Genomic DNA, 16,915 nt, shown 5'->3' on the forward strand with positions numbered 1-16,915 from the left:
CTCAGGACAGTCACCTCAGAAAATCCAGAGCTTTTGAAACACTCCAAGTATAATTCATCTGTGCACATTTTGAAAGAGCTGAGGGTGGAATGTGAGTCTAGGTTTAAAGGTGTAATGCTGAGGACCCCTTCCACGTAGCAGTCTCATCTCTGTCACCATTTATCACAGACTTTTGGCCGGACCATGCTAAATTGGAGGGTGAGAGGGTGAGACTGTGGAATGTCAGGCAGGCAATCTCATGAAGTCTGAATTTAAGACAGGCGCTCATCATTTCTGGAATGTGGTACCTGGTACACAATACCCACCTCTGAAACATTTTGTGCAAAAAGTGCTGTTTTTTTTTGTCTGTCATGAATCTACCTTTTCAACAATGAATATTGTGAAAACAGACAGACAAGCTGACCAATGAACATTTGGAATGCATTACTAGGATCACAACGACAGACTACAAATGCAGCATGAGGAAAGTCAAGTAGCAACAGGCACACTTTCGCTCTTCCAGTTTTTAAAGTAAGTTTTGCATTATGCAGCTTTTAAAAAGTTTACTTGCATAGGTGCATTTTTCGCTCCTATTATTTTTCTGGTTATTGTTTCATAAATGTTGTATTTTTTTAATTGTACATGTGTACTTGTTTTTAAGTCTAATACGAGATTTTGTTTTAATTACACGCATCACTGAAGGAGTAGTAATGATGATGTAGTAAAGTAGTTGATGTGGCTCTCACACTGCAAGTTTTTTGCTGAAGTGGCGCTTGCTTGAAAAACAGTGAATATCACTGGACTATGACATGAGAGCAAGTCATTGCACACAATCTGGGCAAGACCTTGGAAAAAAAATCAGAGGTGAAAAATGTAGCAGTATAACCGATGTCACATAGAATTGTAAAATGGCACAGCACAGATGGAGGCCATTCGGCTCCTGACTACACCAGCTGCCACAAAGGCTCACTGTCTTTCTCAGGTTCAACTCTGATTGGTTACATCTCACCAACAGCGGTCACACTCAGACAAACTAATGTTCCGAGACAATCTCGCGGTTATCTCAAGTGCCCTGGCCAATATTTATCTCTATCGACGTCACAAAAAACAGGCTTCCTGGTCACATTGCTGTTTGTGGGAGCTTGCTGTCTGCAAATTAGCTGCTGCGTTTACATTACAACATTGGCTACACTTCAAACGTACTTCACCGACTGTAGGGACGTTTTGAGGTTGTGCAAGACGCTATATCAATGCAAGTCTTTCTTTCTTTGGTTTAGAAATCTCATTTATACTGAGTGTGATACTGCTAAAGATGAGGGTTATTCACACACAGTCAAGGGCCCCTGTCCCTGATTTGACTGGTTTCCCACCCCTCTTATATAGGCAGCTATGCAGTCTGTGGTCTTGTGTTACCTCTCATGTCTTGGGGTGGCAGTGTGGGATGAAGATCTCGGTTGCAGAAGTCTCGATCTGTGCAGCATTCAATGGCCCTTCGCTGAGACGACTTTGGGGTATCCTCAAGAAGAAATGAGAAAGGAAGTGTGGGTTAAAATGGACGATCTGGTGCGTCATTAAGATCACATTTTAATATTTATATTCTGAAAGAAAGAGTCAGGTTTTTTTCTTCTCTTCACATCTGTCTAAATCATTCAACCTTTCCAGGCGTTAACTTCACATTCCAGTCATACTTTCAGGAGATGACAGGGTGGGGATAAGCCATGTACTTTCCAATAGAGAAGAAAGGAAGCCTGGATTGGATTGGGGTGGGGGGGTGGGGTGGGGGTTGGGGGTGGGGGGGTGGGGGTTGGGGGTGGGGGGGTGGTGGGGGGGTAGCGGCGGTGTAAACATCAGGTTCAAACCATTTTGGATCTCTCTCTCATATCTCCCGGCTTCTGAAACAACATTTTCTTTATCGTGGGAAATTGCCAATCCGTTAATTCAAAATGGAAAGAGCCTTTTCAGCATTGGATGCACAGCATTTAAATGGGAGCAGTAGTGTCGAGCATCACAAGAATAGGGGAAATTTGGGAATGGAGGCTCGTGCACTCACAGCCCCAACTACCCCACCACGCACCTCCCCCCAACCTCCCCTCGCCACCCACCCACCCCCCCACCCCCCCACCCCCCCACACCCCAGGATTTACCATCCATGTAAAGAGATGGAGATTTTGAGCGTGCTGCATTACGAGATTGGAAGTCTTAACGCTTAATGCATTTCTCTTTCCTGATGCATATGGCCAGGGAATTAAAGTGAAACATAACTGCCCTTACATTTACGTGTGCACATACTAACATAGTTGAAAAGGGATATGCTAATTCCAGCCAAAATCCGTCAAGGAGAGAAGTAGCTCTGCCTCGTCACACATCTTTCAGACGTCCCTAAATGCATGAAAGTCAATGAATTACTTTTGAAGCGTAGTTTTTGTTAAAATGTAAATAATCTGCTTTGTAGACACTTGGATGGGAGTTTCCACTAATCTCACAGAAATACTGAAAACAGTCCTGGCTAGGTATCCCACCTGACTGTCATGCTGTCAGCCATGGCTTAGTTTGGTAACTCAGTTGGCTATCAGCCAGAAAACTGGTGGTTCAAGTCGCACTGCAAGGCTGGAGTACAAAAACCTAGGCTGACCCTCCAGAGCAGTACTGGTGCCATCTTTGGGATAAGATGTAAAACTAGGACCCTCTCTGCTCTCCAAGGTGGACAGAAAAAAATCCCATGGTGTTATTTCAAAAAGGGGAGTTATCTCTAGTATCCTGGACAATATTTAATTCTGAAGTAGAGTCATACAGACTTCAAACATTCCCACGGTGTTATTCCCTCCACGGATGCTGCCGGACCTGCTGAGTTTTTCCAGCATTTTCTGTTTTTATTTCACACTTTAAAAGTACTTCATTGGCTGTAGGGGTGCTTTGAGCTTTATAAGTGAAAGTTTCTTTTTTAGTTAAGAAACCCCATTTACACTGAATATGATAGTGCTAAAGATGAGGGTTATTAACATACAGTCAATAGCCTCTGACCCTGGTTTAACTGCTCTCCCTCCCTCTTATTTTTGCAGCTATGCAATCTGTAGTCTTGCAAAGGAGAAATTCATTCATGGAAAAGCACATTCACCCTGAGGAAAATCCTGTCCACATCTTGAGATCAGAATTGAATTGAATGATCTGATGGAATAACCAAACATCAGGACATTAAAGAGCGAAGTGATCAAAATTATACTGGCTATTCCTGACGGGGCAGGTCGTGATTGAACCTTACGTTCAATTTGCTTATTTGTCGCTTCTATTTAAATTGAAACAGGAAATGGCAGTTAGAGTTTATCCCTACAACACACAATATCAGGGATGGGATTGTGACTATTTATGGATGGGTCATGCTGTCTATTGCCAGCTTACACCAGTTGGTACATATGATTCTATCGCAATGCATCAGTGTTGCCGATTGGCATTACCTACCATTAACTTTTATTAAGATTTAACGTCAACTCAAGCTCATCCGATTGAGGGGCAAGGCTGCTGTGGCTCACACCCAAGCAGTGGGATATTAATCAGGATAGATTTGAGATTGGGATCATTTATTTATAAAAGATGCACCAGGTCAGTCTCACTAGAAGCATGCAGTTTGTGTGTGTGTGTGGGTTATGAAGTGGTTAAGTTGTGGGATCACTGTAACATTGGTGCCACTATTGCAGAGCAAGAGTGCCAGCATTCATTAGACTAGCAGTTTCACTAAGTGCAGCTGATGGTTCATTCATAAGGTTCCAGCAGCGTGTGCATGACCATTGGCCACTGATGCATTAACAAGCTCAGTTCTCTGGTTCGCAGTATCACTACAGGCTCCCTTAGAGAGCCGCACTAGCAGGCTTGCCGGGAAACACAGAAAATAATCTAGCTGAGTCTAGGTATTTCTCTTCTGTTAACCAGTCTGAATAACTCAGTCCAAACGCAGCACGAGCCTCAAACTAGGAGCCTCAACCATGTAAAATGGAGACGAGATGGAAAAACACCTCCTTTGTCCAAGGCTGGCTATTTTATTTATGGGTCAAATAAAATGGCTATTTGACCCAAGGAAGGTCAAACAGTAAACTGTAATAAATTACTGCTCCTGACAGTTTTTCCCTCAGGGTGGGCTATGCTGAAGGACCAGCCTGCTCCCACAAGAGGGGTATTATGCAGTGCGCAGTGAAACTGTGCAATTTACACCGCTGGTTGAGTACAGTCATTACATATGCACATAATTACAGTCCATAACTTGGAGCTGAAATCCTTTCCTGTTTAGTGTTGTGATTTATACGTGAAGCAGATCTTTGTGAACTCTGGTTCCAATAAGTGGAGATCAGATTGATTACACCTGTCCGTGTAAAATGGGAGTTTTATGACTTGGTGGTGCCACTTGTTTACACTGAGCCAGTTCCACACCACAGCCCACCCACAAGATTAAGTGCTCTGAAATGCTATGGTTTCAAGGCACTGGGGGTGTCGTGGGCTGATGAGATCACGCACGGGCAGGCACAATACAATCCTCAATGCTGAACGGGCAGTGAAAAGCTTTCTGCAAATGTACAATGATGTTCTGCTGTAGGGCCTAGTACCAATGGCTATAAAAGACTTCAAATCCCTTCTCCACATTAGTAAATGTGAGTCTGGTAGGAAACACTTGATCAACCTTGGTCTCCTGGACTGGTTCCAATCTCAGGAGGGAGTCACGCAGGAATTTTCAGAGTATTTTCTGCCTTGCTGGCCCTGGGTTCTTCCACCTCTCTCCAAGAACGCTACATGGCTCTCAGGGGAAAGCTGTCTCATCACAATATTCCGGTAATCATAAAGTGTGGGGCAACTAGGTTTTACAGAGCACTTGGTCTCTTCCAACCCAGCAAATTTGCATGCTTTTTAGCACTTGATGAGGTGGTCACATCACTAATTGGGATTGCTGCACCGTCTGAGGGTCAGTAGAGAGGGAGCACTGCACCGTCGGAGGGTCAGTAGTGAGGGAGCGCTGCGCTGTCAGAGGGTCAGTAGCGAGGGAGCACAGCACCGTCGGAGGGTCAGTAGCGAGGGAGCACTGCACCGCCGGAGGGTCAGTAGCGAGGGAGCACTGCACCGTTGGAGGGTCAGTAGTGAGGGAGTGCTGCGCTGTCAGAGGGTCAGTACTAAGGGAACGCAGCACTGTCAGGGGGTCAGTGCTGTGGGAGTGCTGCTCTATCGGATGATGAATAGTGAGGGAGTGCTGCACCAACGGAGGGACAGTGTTGAGGGAGCACTGCACTGTTTGAGATGCCGTCTCTCGGATAAGATGTTAAACCACTGCCCCTTATACCCTCTTAGGTAGACGTAAAAGATCCCATAGCACTATTGTGATAAAGTGCAGGGGTGTTCTCTCTGTGGCCTTGTTGATATGAATCCCTCAACCAACACCACTAAAGAAATAAAAACAAAAAAACTGCGGATGCTGGAAATCCAAAACAAAAACAGAATTACCTGGAAAAACTCAGCAGGTCTGGCAGCATCGGCGGAGAAGAAAAGAGTTGACGTTTCGAGTCCTCATGACCCTTCGACAGTTCTGTCGAAGGGTCATGAGGACTCGAAACGTCAACTCTTTTCTTCTCCGCCGATGCTGCCAGACCTGCTGAGTTTTTCCAGGTAATTCTGTTTTCCACTAAAGAAATAGATTACCCAGTTATTATCACATTGCTGTTTGTGTGAGCTATATGCAAATGTTGGCTGCTGTACATTATAACAGTAACTACACTACACTTCAGAAAGTACCACGTGTCCTGAGATTGTGAAATACATTGTCTAAATGTCCTTACAAATAAATGTAACCTAAACCTGGGCCAGGATTTTACAGCCCCGGCATGGTGTCCCCCTCCAGCGGATGTGGATAGCCATTTAAATCTCCATTCAGTTTGGCGGGACCATTGTATCCTGGGGGTGGGGGGGGGGTGCTGTAAAATCCTGGCCCTGGGCTCCAGGGCTAACCTAATGTGTGAATGTATTGGAGTGACACTGCTGGGTCTGCTTATATTTCAACTCTTTCTTGGAATCGAACTCAAGTTCCGTCGAAGGGTCATGAGGACTCGAAACGTCAACTCTTTTCTTCTCCGCTGATGTGCCAGACCTGCTGAGTTTTTCCAGGTAATTCTGTTTTTGTTTTTGCTGGGAACACCCAGTTCACTTACATTAGAAATGTTTAGTGTTGGTGCAAAGTCACAACTTCCTCACACAGATCTTAAAATTGTAGGTGTTGTTTTTGTTACCCCACAGAAGGGGGTGAAATCACATAGAATTTACAGCACAGAAAGAGGCCATTCAGCCCAACTGGCTCATGCTGGTATTTATGCTCCACATGGAGCCTCCATTATTAGCACCTTTTCATTTAACCCTAAATGGGTTTTAATTTGTGGATCAAAATAGGTGCTAATGAATGATCACACATATTAAAGACAGGTATAACCTTGCACTGTTTACTACCCTTTCCCTCCCACTGATGCCCACACTGATGCCATAAGACCCTAAGACATATCAGAAGTAGGCCATTCAGCCCATCGAGTCTGCTCTGCCATTCAATAAGATCATGGCTGATCTGATAATCCTCAACTCCACTTTCCTGCCTTTTCCCCACAACCCTTGATCCCCTTACTGATTAAAAATCTGTCTATCTCAGCCTTGAATATACTTAATGACCCAGCCTCCACAGTCCTCTGCGGTAAAGAATTCCACAGGTTCACTACCCTCAGAGAAAAAAGTCCTCCTCATCTCTGTCTTAAATGGGCCACCCCTTACTCTGAGATTATGCCCCCTGGTCCTAGATTCTCCCACAAGGGAAAACAGCCTCTCAGCGTCTAACCTGTCAGACCCCCAAAGATTCCTAAATGTTTCAATAAGTCGCCTCTAATTCTTCTAAACTCCAATGAGTATAGGCCCAGCCTACTCAGCCTCTCCTCATAAGAAAATCCCTCCATACCTGGGATTAACCTAGTGAACGTTCTCTGGACTGCCTCCAATGTCAGTACATCTTTCCTTAGATAAGGGGACCAAAACTGTTCACAGGATTCTGGGTGTGGTCTAACTAGTGCCTTGTATAGTTTTAGCAAGAGTTCCCTACTTTTATACTCCATTCCCTTTGGAATAAAGGCCAACAGTCCATTTGCCTTCCCTATTACCTGCTGAACTTGTATGTTAGCTTTTTGTGATTCATGCACCAGGACCCCCAAACCCCACTTGCTGCAGCTTTCTGCAGTCTTTCTCCATTTAAATAATATTCAGCTCCTCTTTACTTCCTGCCAAAGTGCATAACCTCACATTTTCCCACATTATATTCCATCTGCCAATTTTTTTCAAAATTCATTGATATGTCCCAGCTCATGTGACACTGTCACATGAGGGGACATGTTTTAACAGTTTTTAATTTCTTTATTTAGATGGTTGAAACTTAACCTAATCTCCCTGAGGCATAGAGCTGCCCTGACTCAAGGCAACACCCCCACCCGTACAGGGAGCACTTCCGTGCGCGCATCACGCTGGGCGGGTGTTAATTGGCCCGCCCACGTAAAATGACAGCGGGGCACCAATCAGGTTCTTGCTTGCCTCTGCCCGCCCCCGCACAACTCCCCCCTCCCCCCTCCACCACACCCCTACCCCCCACCCGGACGGGGAGAAATTTCTGCCCCATGTCTCCGTAATGGCTATAAGATCATACCCATTAACCTCTATTTGTGCCCCTAATTCATTTGCTTTCCTCCAAATATTACGTGCATTTAAGTGAAGAGCCATTAATTTTGCCTTTTTACTTTTTTTTCCCCCCTTTGATCCTATTTGCTGCTGTTTTTTTTTTGTTTGCACACTCTTGTCCCTTCCTGTCACACTCTGGGTATCATTACCTAAATAACTGCCCTGCATTGCTGCCATACAATGTCCAAATGGAGCAAGACCTGGACAATATCCGGGCTTGGGCTGACAACTGGCAAGTAACACTCACGCCACACAAGTGTCAGGCAATGACCATCTCCAACAAGAGAGAACCCAACCATTAATGTTCAATGGCATTACCATCACTGAATCCCCCACTATCAACAACCTGGGGGTTACTATTGACCACAAACTGAACTGGACTAGCCATAAAAATACTGTGGTACAATAGCAGGTCAGAAGCTAGGAATCCTGCAGAGGGTAACTCACCTCCTGACACAGCAAAGCCTGTCCACCATCAACAAGGCGCAAGTCAGGAGTGTGATGGAATACTCCCCACTTGCCTGGATGAGTGCAGCTCCCAAAACATGCAACAAATTTGACATTGTCCAGGACAAAGCAGCCGGCTTGATTGGCACCACATCCACAAACATTCACTCCCTCCACCACCGACGCACAGTAACAGCAGTGTGTACCATTTACAAGATGCACTGCAGGAATTCACCAAGGCTCCTTAGACAGTACCTTACAAACCTATGACTGTTACCATCTAGAAGGACAAGGGCAGCAGATAGATGGGAACACCACCACCTGGAAGATCCCCTCCAAGTCACTCACCATCCTGACTTGGAAATATATTGGCCGTTCCTTCACTGTCGCTGGGTCAAAATCCTAGAACTCCCTTCCTAACAGCACTATGGGTGTACCTACACCACAGGGACTGCAACGATTCAAGAAGAGAGCTCACCACCACCTTCTCAAGGGCAACTAAAGATGGGCAGTAAACACTGGCCCAGCCAGCAAAGCCCACAAACCATGAGTGAATAAAAAAAATATATCCTTTTGCTTTGGAAGCATTACGTATCCCTTCTCCTGAACCCCGCCCCTTCCCCCCTGGTTAGTTTAAAACCCCCTCTGCAGCCCTAGTTATTTAATTCACCAGGATACTGATCCCAGCACAGTTTAAGTGAAGCCCACCCCACCAGAACAGCTCCCTTCTACCCCAGTACTGGTGCCAGTGCCCCATGAGCTGAAACCCATTCCTCCCACACCAACCTTTGAATCATGCATTCAACTCCATGACTTTATTTGCCCCATGCCAGTTTGCCCGTGGCTCAGGTAGTAATCCCGAGATTATTATCTTGGAGGTTCTGCTTTTTAATTTAGCTCCTAATTGTTCAAGTTCTTTCAGCAGAACCTTCTTTCTGGAATCAATGTCGTTGGTACCAACATGGATGACGACAACTGGATCCCTCCCCTTGCACTCCAAGTTCCTCTCCAGCCCTGAGGAGGTGCCTTTAACACTGGCACCGGGCAGGCAACACAGCCTTCGTGACACATGCTCATGGCTACAGAGAACAGTATCTATCCCCCTAATTATACTGTCCCCTACCACTACTACGTTCCTATTTCCTCGCCCCACTTGAATGGCTCCCTGTAGCAGGATGCTGTGGTCAGTTTGCTCTTCCTCCCCGCTCTCATCCACACAGCTTGCAAGAACCTTGTAGCTGTTGGACAATTGCAGGGGCCAAGGCTCCTCGAACGCTACCCTCTGGGTCCCCATACCTGCCTCGCCTGCAGTCACACCCTCCTGTCCCTGATCACAGATCAAATTTGAATTATCTAATCTGGGGAGGGGGGTAGGGTGACTACCTCCTGGATCTAAGTGTCCAGGTAACTTTCCCCCTCCTTGATGTGGCGCAGTGTCTGCAGCTCGGACTCCAGCTCCTTAACTTGGATCCGAAGTTTCTCGAGCTGCAAACACTCACTGCATAAAAGCAAAATACCGCGGATACTGGAAATCTGAAACAAAAACAGAAAATGCTAGAAAAACTCAGCAGGTCTAACAGCATCTGTGGAGAGCAAAAAAAGAGTTAACGTTTTGAGTCCTTATGACTCTGAAGAGATGTGTTTGCTCTGGCTCACCTTGGTGTCCAGCATCCCCACGTGCTGCAGCAGCAACACACCACCTGTCCTGCCTTCACTATCATATTTTATGTAATTTACTAATTAATTACTCTAGTGTCTCTGATTTTTATACTTCATTGAAATTAATCTTTTTTACACCAGTATTGATCTTATACTTAACAAGCTTGTTAAGCCAGCGAAAAAGAGAGAGAAATAAAGACTAGAGACCTAACCACAAATTTACTTTTACTTTAAAGACCAGAAATACTCACCAATCCAACTCACCAATCAGCTACTTTCCCTGTACTTGTGTCATGTTGTGATTCGTGACATCACTCCGCCACTGGTCTCACTGAATTCTCCTGCTCTTTTTAAGTAAAGTCTCCCCACTCATTTTAAAATTAAGTCTCCCTGCTCTCTGTGCTCTTTTTAAAATGAACTCTCCCCGCTGATTTTAAATGAAGTCTCCCCTCTCTCCGTGCTCTTTTTAAAATGAAGTCTCCCCACTCTTTTTAAAATACCATTTGTAACTCTTTCGAGTACAAACCCATTTCCATCTGTTTCAGATGAATTTACATTGTTTCATAGTTTGCCATTGTGAGATTTGAACTTTTGATCTTGGGGTTACAAACCCAGTACCATAACCACTTGGCTATTTAGGCCAAGCAAATACCCTTTGTAAGTTGCTGTGTAAGCACCACAGACTTAAGGATAGGACCTAATTGTATCCGTCTTCCAAAGTCCTTGTGAAGCCAGCAACTTTGACTTTGACTTTGCCCACACCACATTAACCTGGAACCAATTAGGGTTGCTCCAATCTTAATCTAATGAGGTATGTAATTGGATATAGTGGCAGTCCTACCTTAACTATATGATTGCATTTATTTCTGTACCAGAGTTATAATCATTATTAAAATGATGTCCCTAATTGGTGTGTTAGCCAAGTCTCATTGATTAATATATAAAATAATTTTGCCCCTAGAAATTGTCAATTATGCTGTGTTGTTTTTCTAAGTGAATGGGATTCCCACAATATTAGCTCTGAGTTTCCTCTAGTCAGAGAAAATGCTCTTCAATTGTCGGGCAACCACTAAGCAAGAATTGAACAGATCTTATGCAGGTTAAGCTACTTACCCGACATTGAAAATCTGAACCTTCTTTGCCCAGGCACCCTGATGTGATGACATGGCCTCCAGAATCACCTTCTTCCATTATGGTAAAGCAGTATCCGTCCGTTCTAAGGACACAAATGGAATCCCAGTGAGCCCATTGCAATCTACAGTATGATCTCTCAAAATGAGATTGGCTGCACAATAACCAGGGCAATAGACATCAAACACCCAATCATTCCTGGATTGGAAAGTGATCACTCATAACCAGAGGCATTTACAGCACAGCAAGAGGTTTATTTGGTCCATTCTGTGCTCAATCAAACCTATGCGGTGGAATAAGCCCACATTCTCTGTAGTTTAAAAGAATGAGAGGTGATCTCATTGAAAATTCTCACAGGGTAGATACTGACAGGCTATTTCCCCCTGGCTGGCGAATCTAGAACTAAGGATCATAGTTTCTAGCCAAGGGGCCCCCCATTTAGTACTGAGATGAGGAGAAATCTCATCACTCACAGTGAATCTTTGGAATTCTCTACCCTAATAGTGCTGCAATTACTCTGGCATTGAGTATACTTAGAACTGAGATCAATAGATTTTTGGACATGAATAGAATCAGAGGACATGGGATTAGGGCAGGAAAGTGAAGTTGAGGTAAAAGTCCAACCGTGACCTGATTGAATGGTGTAGCAGGCTCGAGGGGATGAAAGTCGTCTGCTCAATTACTTATGTTTCTTATAGTCTGAAAGCTAATCTCAATGCTCCACTCTCTTCATTCATTGTTTCTGCCTCGACTATTTATCCAATTTTCCCCCAAGTGTACTCTTTCCCTGTTCACGTAATCAGAACCTACGATTGTTTTGAATTAAAACATATTAAATCTCCTCTTAGACATCTCTGTTCCAGTGCATATATTTCCTGTATCTTAAATTTCTCTTCATAACTATCGTTTCTCGTTCCTGGCATCATTGCCTCTTGAATCTACATGGTTCCCTCCCTGGATATAATGCTCTCTCTATACTGGGACACCCAGAATTCCAAGGCTTGGGGGGAATAGGATCCATTGACCAAGGCTTTTGCATATGAACAGCAAATTGCTGGCCAGTAAGGTTAGCTGGTGGGATCACATTATCTTCATTCTTCATTAACGTTCTACAGGCTTGGTGCAATTTCCTTTGTGTGCATTGTCATCTCCAAGTCCAATTTATTATCTTAATAAAAAGAAAACAGTTCCCACTGTGAACGTGCTGACTCAGGCAGAGGCTGTGAACTCACAGATGTGGATTCCCTGCCACCTTGCGTGATTAGTCACACAAGTCTAGTCAGTGAATGTTGGAAGGCAATTTAACTATAGGAATCATCCCAGCTAAGCTCCATCTTATCCTCATTCAATGTATACGCTTTCCATAAGAGGCCACAACATCAGGAATGGGTGTCCTGGGGTGGAGGGGGAACAGGGAAGCAGGATAATAAAGGCTTATTATATTGCTGCCCTACTTCCACCAAAATTAAGGTTGAGTAACTTGGGGCAGAACAAGGACTAAAACTTGTACCTTCTGGGCTGTATGTTATTATACGGTTACCTATAGGAGCTTTGGGGAGCTATAATAAATTTATATATAATTTTAAACGGCAGTATAAATGCAACACGCATGGGGGACAGTATCGTAGTGGTAATGTTACTGGCCAAGTCATCCGGAGGCCCAAATGAATACCCTGGAGACAAATTTAACTCCCATTATGGCAGCTGGTGGAATTTAAATTTAATCATTGGACAGATTTTGATGAGGGGAGTTAAGGGTTATGTTGGGCAGGCAGAAAAGTGGGGTTAAAGCCACAAACAAATCAGCCATGATCTTATTGAATGGCAGAGCAGGCACGAGGGGCCGAATGGCCTACAGAAGTAGACAGCTCCTCATCCTTATGTTCATATGATCATTGGCTGATGGCTCATACGGAAAGAGAGCATCAGCAGAATTTATATTAGCCAAGTTCAAACTAAAGCAAGAACCAGGCACCAGACATGAACTTACTTGCAGGTGTTGTTAACTGATTCTTCAGGGCAATGATGGTGACAGTGGCACCACAGATCCCTCTGAGGAGGCGTAGATATGGTACTGTCAAGATATCCCTTCTTGTTTTCTATGCTCAGCTTCCCTGTGCTTCGTAGCAGCATGTTGTCAAGACGGTTACCTGAAAGAAGAGTTTAAGTCATTAGGCTGGTAAAGCTAAAGATCCTAATTCAGAGAAAGGAGAGGCATTAGTCCATAGGTCTCAAGAACATGTTACTGTCACAGATTTGAGAACAGTAGTATTCTCATCTCAGACTTAGATGGCATCATCCCAAGCCCACAACTTCAGCACGTGATCCAGGTTGACACATCAATGGAGCATTAAGGAAGTGCTGCACTGTCGGAGGTGCCGTCTTTCAGATGATAGGTAAAACTAAGCCCCCTTTAATGTATATGTAATATTTAATCGCTCCACAGTTGGTGGCCGTGCCTTTAGCTGCCCGGGCCATGAGTCTGGAATTCCCTCCCTAAACCTTTCTGCCTCCTGACATCACTTACTTCCTTTAAGACACTCCTTAGAACCTACTTTTTTGACCAGACATTTGTTCACATGCCCTAATGTCTCATTCAGTTCAGCGTCAAATGTTATTTTATGCTGCCCCTGTGAAGCACCTTGGGACATTCTGTTACGTTAAAGGTGCTATATAAATAAAAGTTGTCATTGTTTAGCCTCCAAGTGCGGTGAGCAACAACATTTTAGGTCTTCTGCATTTAGACTGCTTTGTGTCTCCAACGTTTGGAACACTTGCTAGTATAGTTTCTATGGATATGAAATGTTGACCACACTGTAATATCACAGATAAAGAGGTTGCTCCATATATCAATGGAAATTGGGAACATAAAACACCCAATGAAAGGACACCAAAGACCTCCAACCATGACCACCAAGCGGTCATCAAAACTGTCAATTTGAGAGGAAAAATAGGATATTAGGGAAGGAGGGCCACAAGAAAGCATCCCAGTTTATGAGAAGCTTTGTTACTCAGAGACGCTTAAAAGAGAGATCGATTCATTTTAGATTTAGGAGTGACTTCATAGAAGTACATAGTACAGTTAAAGGACTCATTTGTGTTCCTATTGGTAGACTGGGGAAGACCAGGGGTCATGTGTATAAATTATGCAAGCGTTGAGCTAGATTAGGTGGTTCTTCTTTTCCCAGTGCCTATTCAACCTTCTGAACAAGTTAGTGGCCTGTGCAATGAGTAGTATCTCTGCAACGTCTCAAGTTCCTGGCTGCTGTAGAGATCATGTTTTCTAAAAGCTAAGTGAGATATCAGTATGGTCAGTTGCAGGCTGCTGGACCATTTCCAACCATCCTCAGGCATCAGAGAGGAATTTTCCAGGTTTCAATTTTCTCATAATTGGCCATGGCTTTTGAATCGTGTGTTTCTTGCCTCCCCCTGGAGATTACTTGGTTGTGTAGGACAGGCCTTGATAGACATTTTGCTGCCTATCCATGGTTAGCACCGTCATCCTAGTATGGAGTGAGTTTCTGGTGAAAAGTTCAAACTTTTAAGTGGCGCTGCCACAATCTGTGCCTGAACCGGGCATGCGTGGGACTTTGAAGCCACGTCACGCTGGACATTGAGCAAGTGATGACATCCTCAATCTCAACACATGAACATATGGTGAGATCAGATGGCTGCCTCGCACTCTTGGGTATCAGATTGTCTGAATTCCTAGCTGGCTAGCAATCAGTTTGAGCTCAGACCTACGCACCAATGATTTGCTAATTGATTTTAAGCATCATTGTGTCCAAAGTCACTACAGCACTAGAGGGAAGGTCATAACACACAACAGTGTCCTCTGCAGCAACACCTGCTTCCCGGTGCCAATTACTGTAGCTTCTAAAGCAAATGTTCCAGGAACTGAGTCTATTCATAAACCCCGAGTCCTCCCTTTATGAGAACACCCATCACAATGTTGTCCTTTCCTTTCCTCCTAGATCACGTTCTCCTTCCTGAAGCCGCCGTCTTCTTTCTCAAGTAGCGTTCCGCAAATGCCAATTACCCTCTGGCATTCTGTGCCAGGGAGGCCATTCCTTGTTGGCAGTGAGGCCGGAACTTTACATATCTGCTCTTTCCAACCCATAATATTCCATTTATTAACGGGATTGGAAATGAAAATTCAACACTGACGAGCGGAAGAATGGAAATTCCTGGGCTGAGCCCATGCCTGGAGCCCGGAATATTAAAAATAATCCACATCCATCTGTTGTGGATGAATTGGCTACATAATAGCAGTAGCTACACTTCAAACCTAATTGATTGGCTGGGGTTGGAGTGGGTGTTAAAGATGCTCCCATCCTGATGCCAGGTCACAGAGCAACCTCACGCCGGCTGGCCAATCAATGGTCAGTGGGGGCGTGACCTTTAGTGGTTGGCAACATCATCACCTGAAATGGAAGGAAGTGCTAGGGGGTCATGTTTGAAGTGCCCCGTGAGTACCCTGGCCCTGATTTAAAAGGAGGCCTGAGACCACCCAAAATCCAGCAACCTGTGACCCTCTCCGCCATCATGCAGCAGACCCCACTCCCCACCACCCTCCAGGATCCCCGCAAGGAAGCCGCAGTGGAAACCCTCTGGCAGAAGCAAGATCCCAATGTCCCCACGGTTTAGTGCCGACTCCCTGCGTGTGCTCCTCCAGGCTAGTCAGGCAAGACAAGAGGACCCCTTCCACAGGGACAGAAGGAGGAGGAGACCTCCCCACCTAACCTAGCAAGCCTGGACGGAGGTTGTAGAGGGTGCCAGCCGCCAGGTGCTCATCTGAAGAACCTGGCTGCAGTGCTACAAGCATGTCAACGATCCGCTCCACTCTGTCAGGGTGAGTACCAGATCTCAGTTCCCTTTGTGGTTGGGGGGGGGGGGGGGGTGGTCGGGGAAGAGCTCACCGTGTCGGTGGCAAAGGGCAGAGACTGCAGCATCTCCTTGGAAAGGAACGACCGCAGCTCTGCCAAGGGGCACAAACCCGGCACTGCCGACTCACCCAAGCCTGCTCTGGAGTGGCCCAGTGCCACATACATGCTATTGACCTCAGACGCTGAAGCATACCAAGCAAATAGGCAGCGGTGTTTGTTCTAGTGGAGCTCCTAACATTATTCTCACGTGTTCGCCACAGGGGACAAGGGCCCAGGATGCAAGGGAGAGGGCCTGGACCGGTGGTAGTGCCCTGATCACCCTGGTTCCTGTGGAGGAGGCAGCTGAGCAGCTGGCAGGGTCTTGATGGCTACTCCACTGCAGATTGTGACAGAGCACAGTCACAGGAGGGCAGCAGCCTCATGACCAGCCACAGGGGAGCCTCAGGTGAGTGTGAGGGATGGTGTTCCTCTGCCCTCCAATGTACAGGTCGCGATGTGAAAAGCCACTGACTCTGTGGGCTCCTGCTTGGAAGGACAAGAAGTGGTGATCAACCTGTTCTCTCTCGCGGGTCAGCCACAGGAACCAAGGGCTGCCGCCTCGGGGGGGGGTGGGGGACTCGTTCACCTCTGAGGAGGAGGGGGGGGATTTCAGAGGCTGCAGCGTCAGATTATTCCGCCGCGCCCTCCACCAGTGCAGATGCTGTCACCTCGTGATTAGATTTAGAGTCACAACCTGGTACAAACGCCACAGACGTGCTGGACCAGCTGTCCAAGGCTGTGACAGCTGAGGTCTCTGACAGTGGCAGTGTGGGATGCCAGACCCAGGCAGAGCCCAGGGCTGATGACGAATCTCTGGAGTTATCTGTAAGGCAGCAGATGCTGGATGTCCAGGTTGAGGTGTGTGAAGCCCTGGCAGAGATTCCAGAGGGTATCTGTGTGCTGACTCAGGCAGTGGAGTAGAGCCTTGAGCACTCTGATCTCCCTCTCGTCTATACGCATGGCCTCCTCCAGGGAGAGTCAGCGGCACGGTCAGTGGATGCTGGAGGTGTGTGCACAGAGACGCACGCCATCACCTTCTCCCT

General features: G+C 45.8%; 1 protein-coding gene across 1 annotated transcript in view; it reads right to left on the reverse strand.

The window, feature by feature from the left end:
• Positions 1 to 16,915, reverse strand: part of bmpr1ba (bone morphogenetic protein receptor, type IBa) — a 64,099-nt gene that overhangs the window by 40,235 nt on the left and 6,949 nt on the right. The window contains exons 2-4 of the mRNA XM_041187580.1: positions 12,938 to 13,097; positions 10,930 to 11,032; positions 1,393 to 1,495 (exon numbers count right to left, since the gene is read on the reverse strand). Coding sequence (XP_041043514.1) covers positions 1,393 to 1,495; positions 10,930 to 11,032; positions 12,938 to 13,080 — 349 coding nt within the window. The 5' untranslated portion in view covers positions 13,081 to 13,097. The remainder of the gene's footprint in view (positions 1 to 1,392; positions 1,496 to 10,929; positions 11,033 to 12,937; positions 13,098 to 16,915) is intronic.

Source organism: Carcharodon carcharias, chromosome 1, assembly GCF_017639515.1.
Source record: "Carcharodon carcharias isolate sCarCar2 chromosome 1, sCarCar2.pri, whole genome shotgun sequence".
Classification (NCBI taxonomy): domain Eukaryota; kingdom Metazoa; phylum Chordata; class Chondrichthyes; order Lamniformes; family Lamnidae; genus Carcharodon; species Carcharodon carcharias.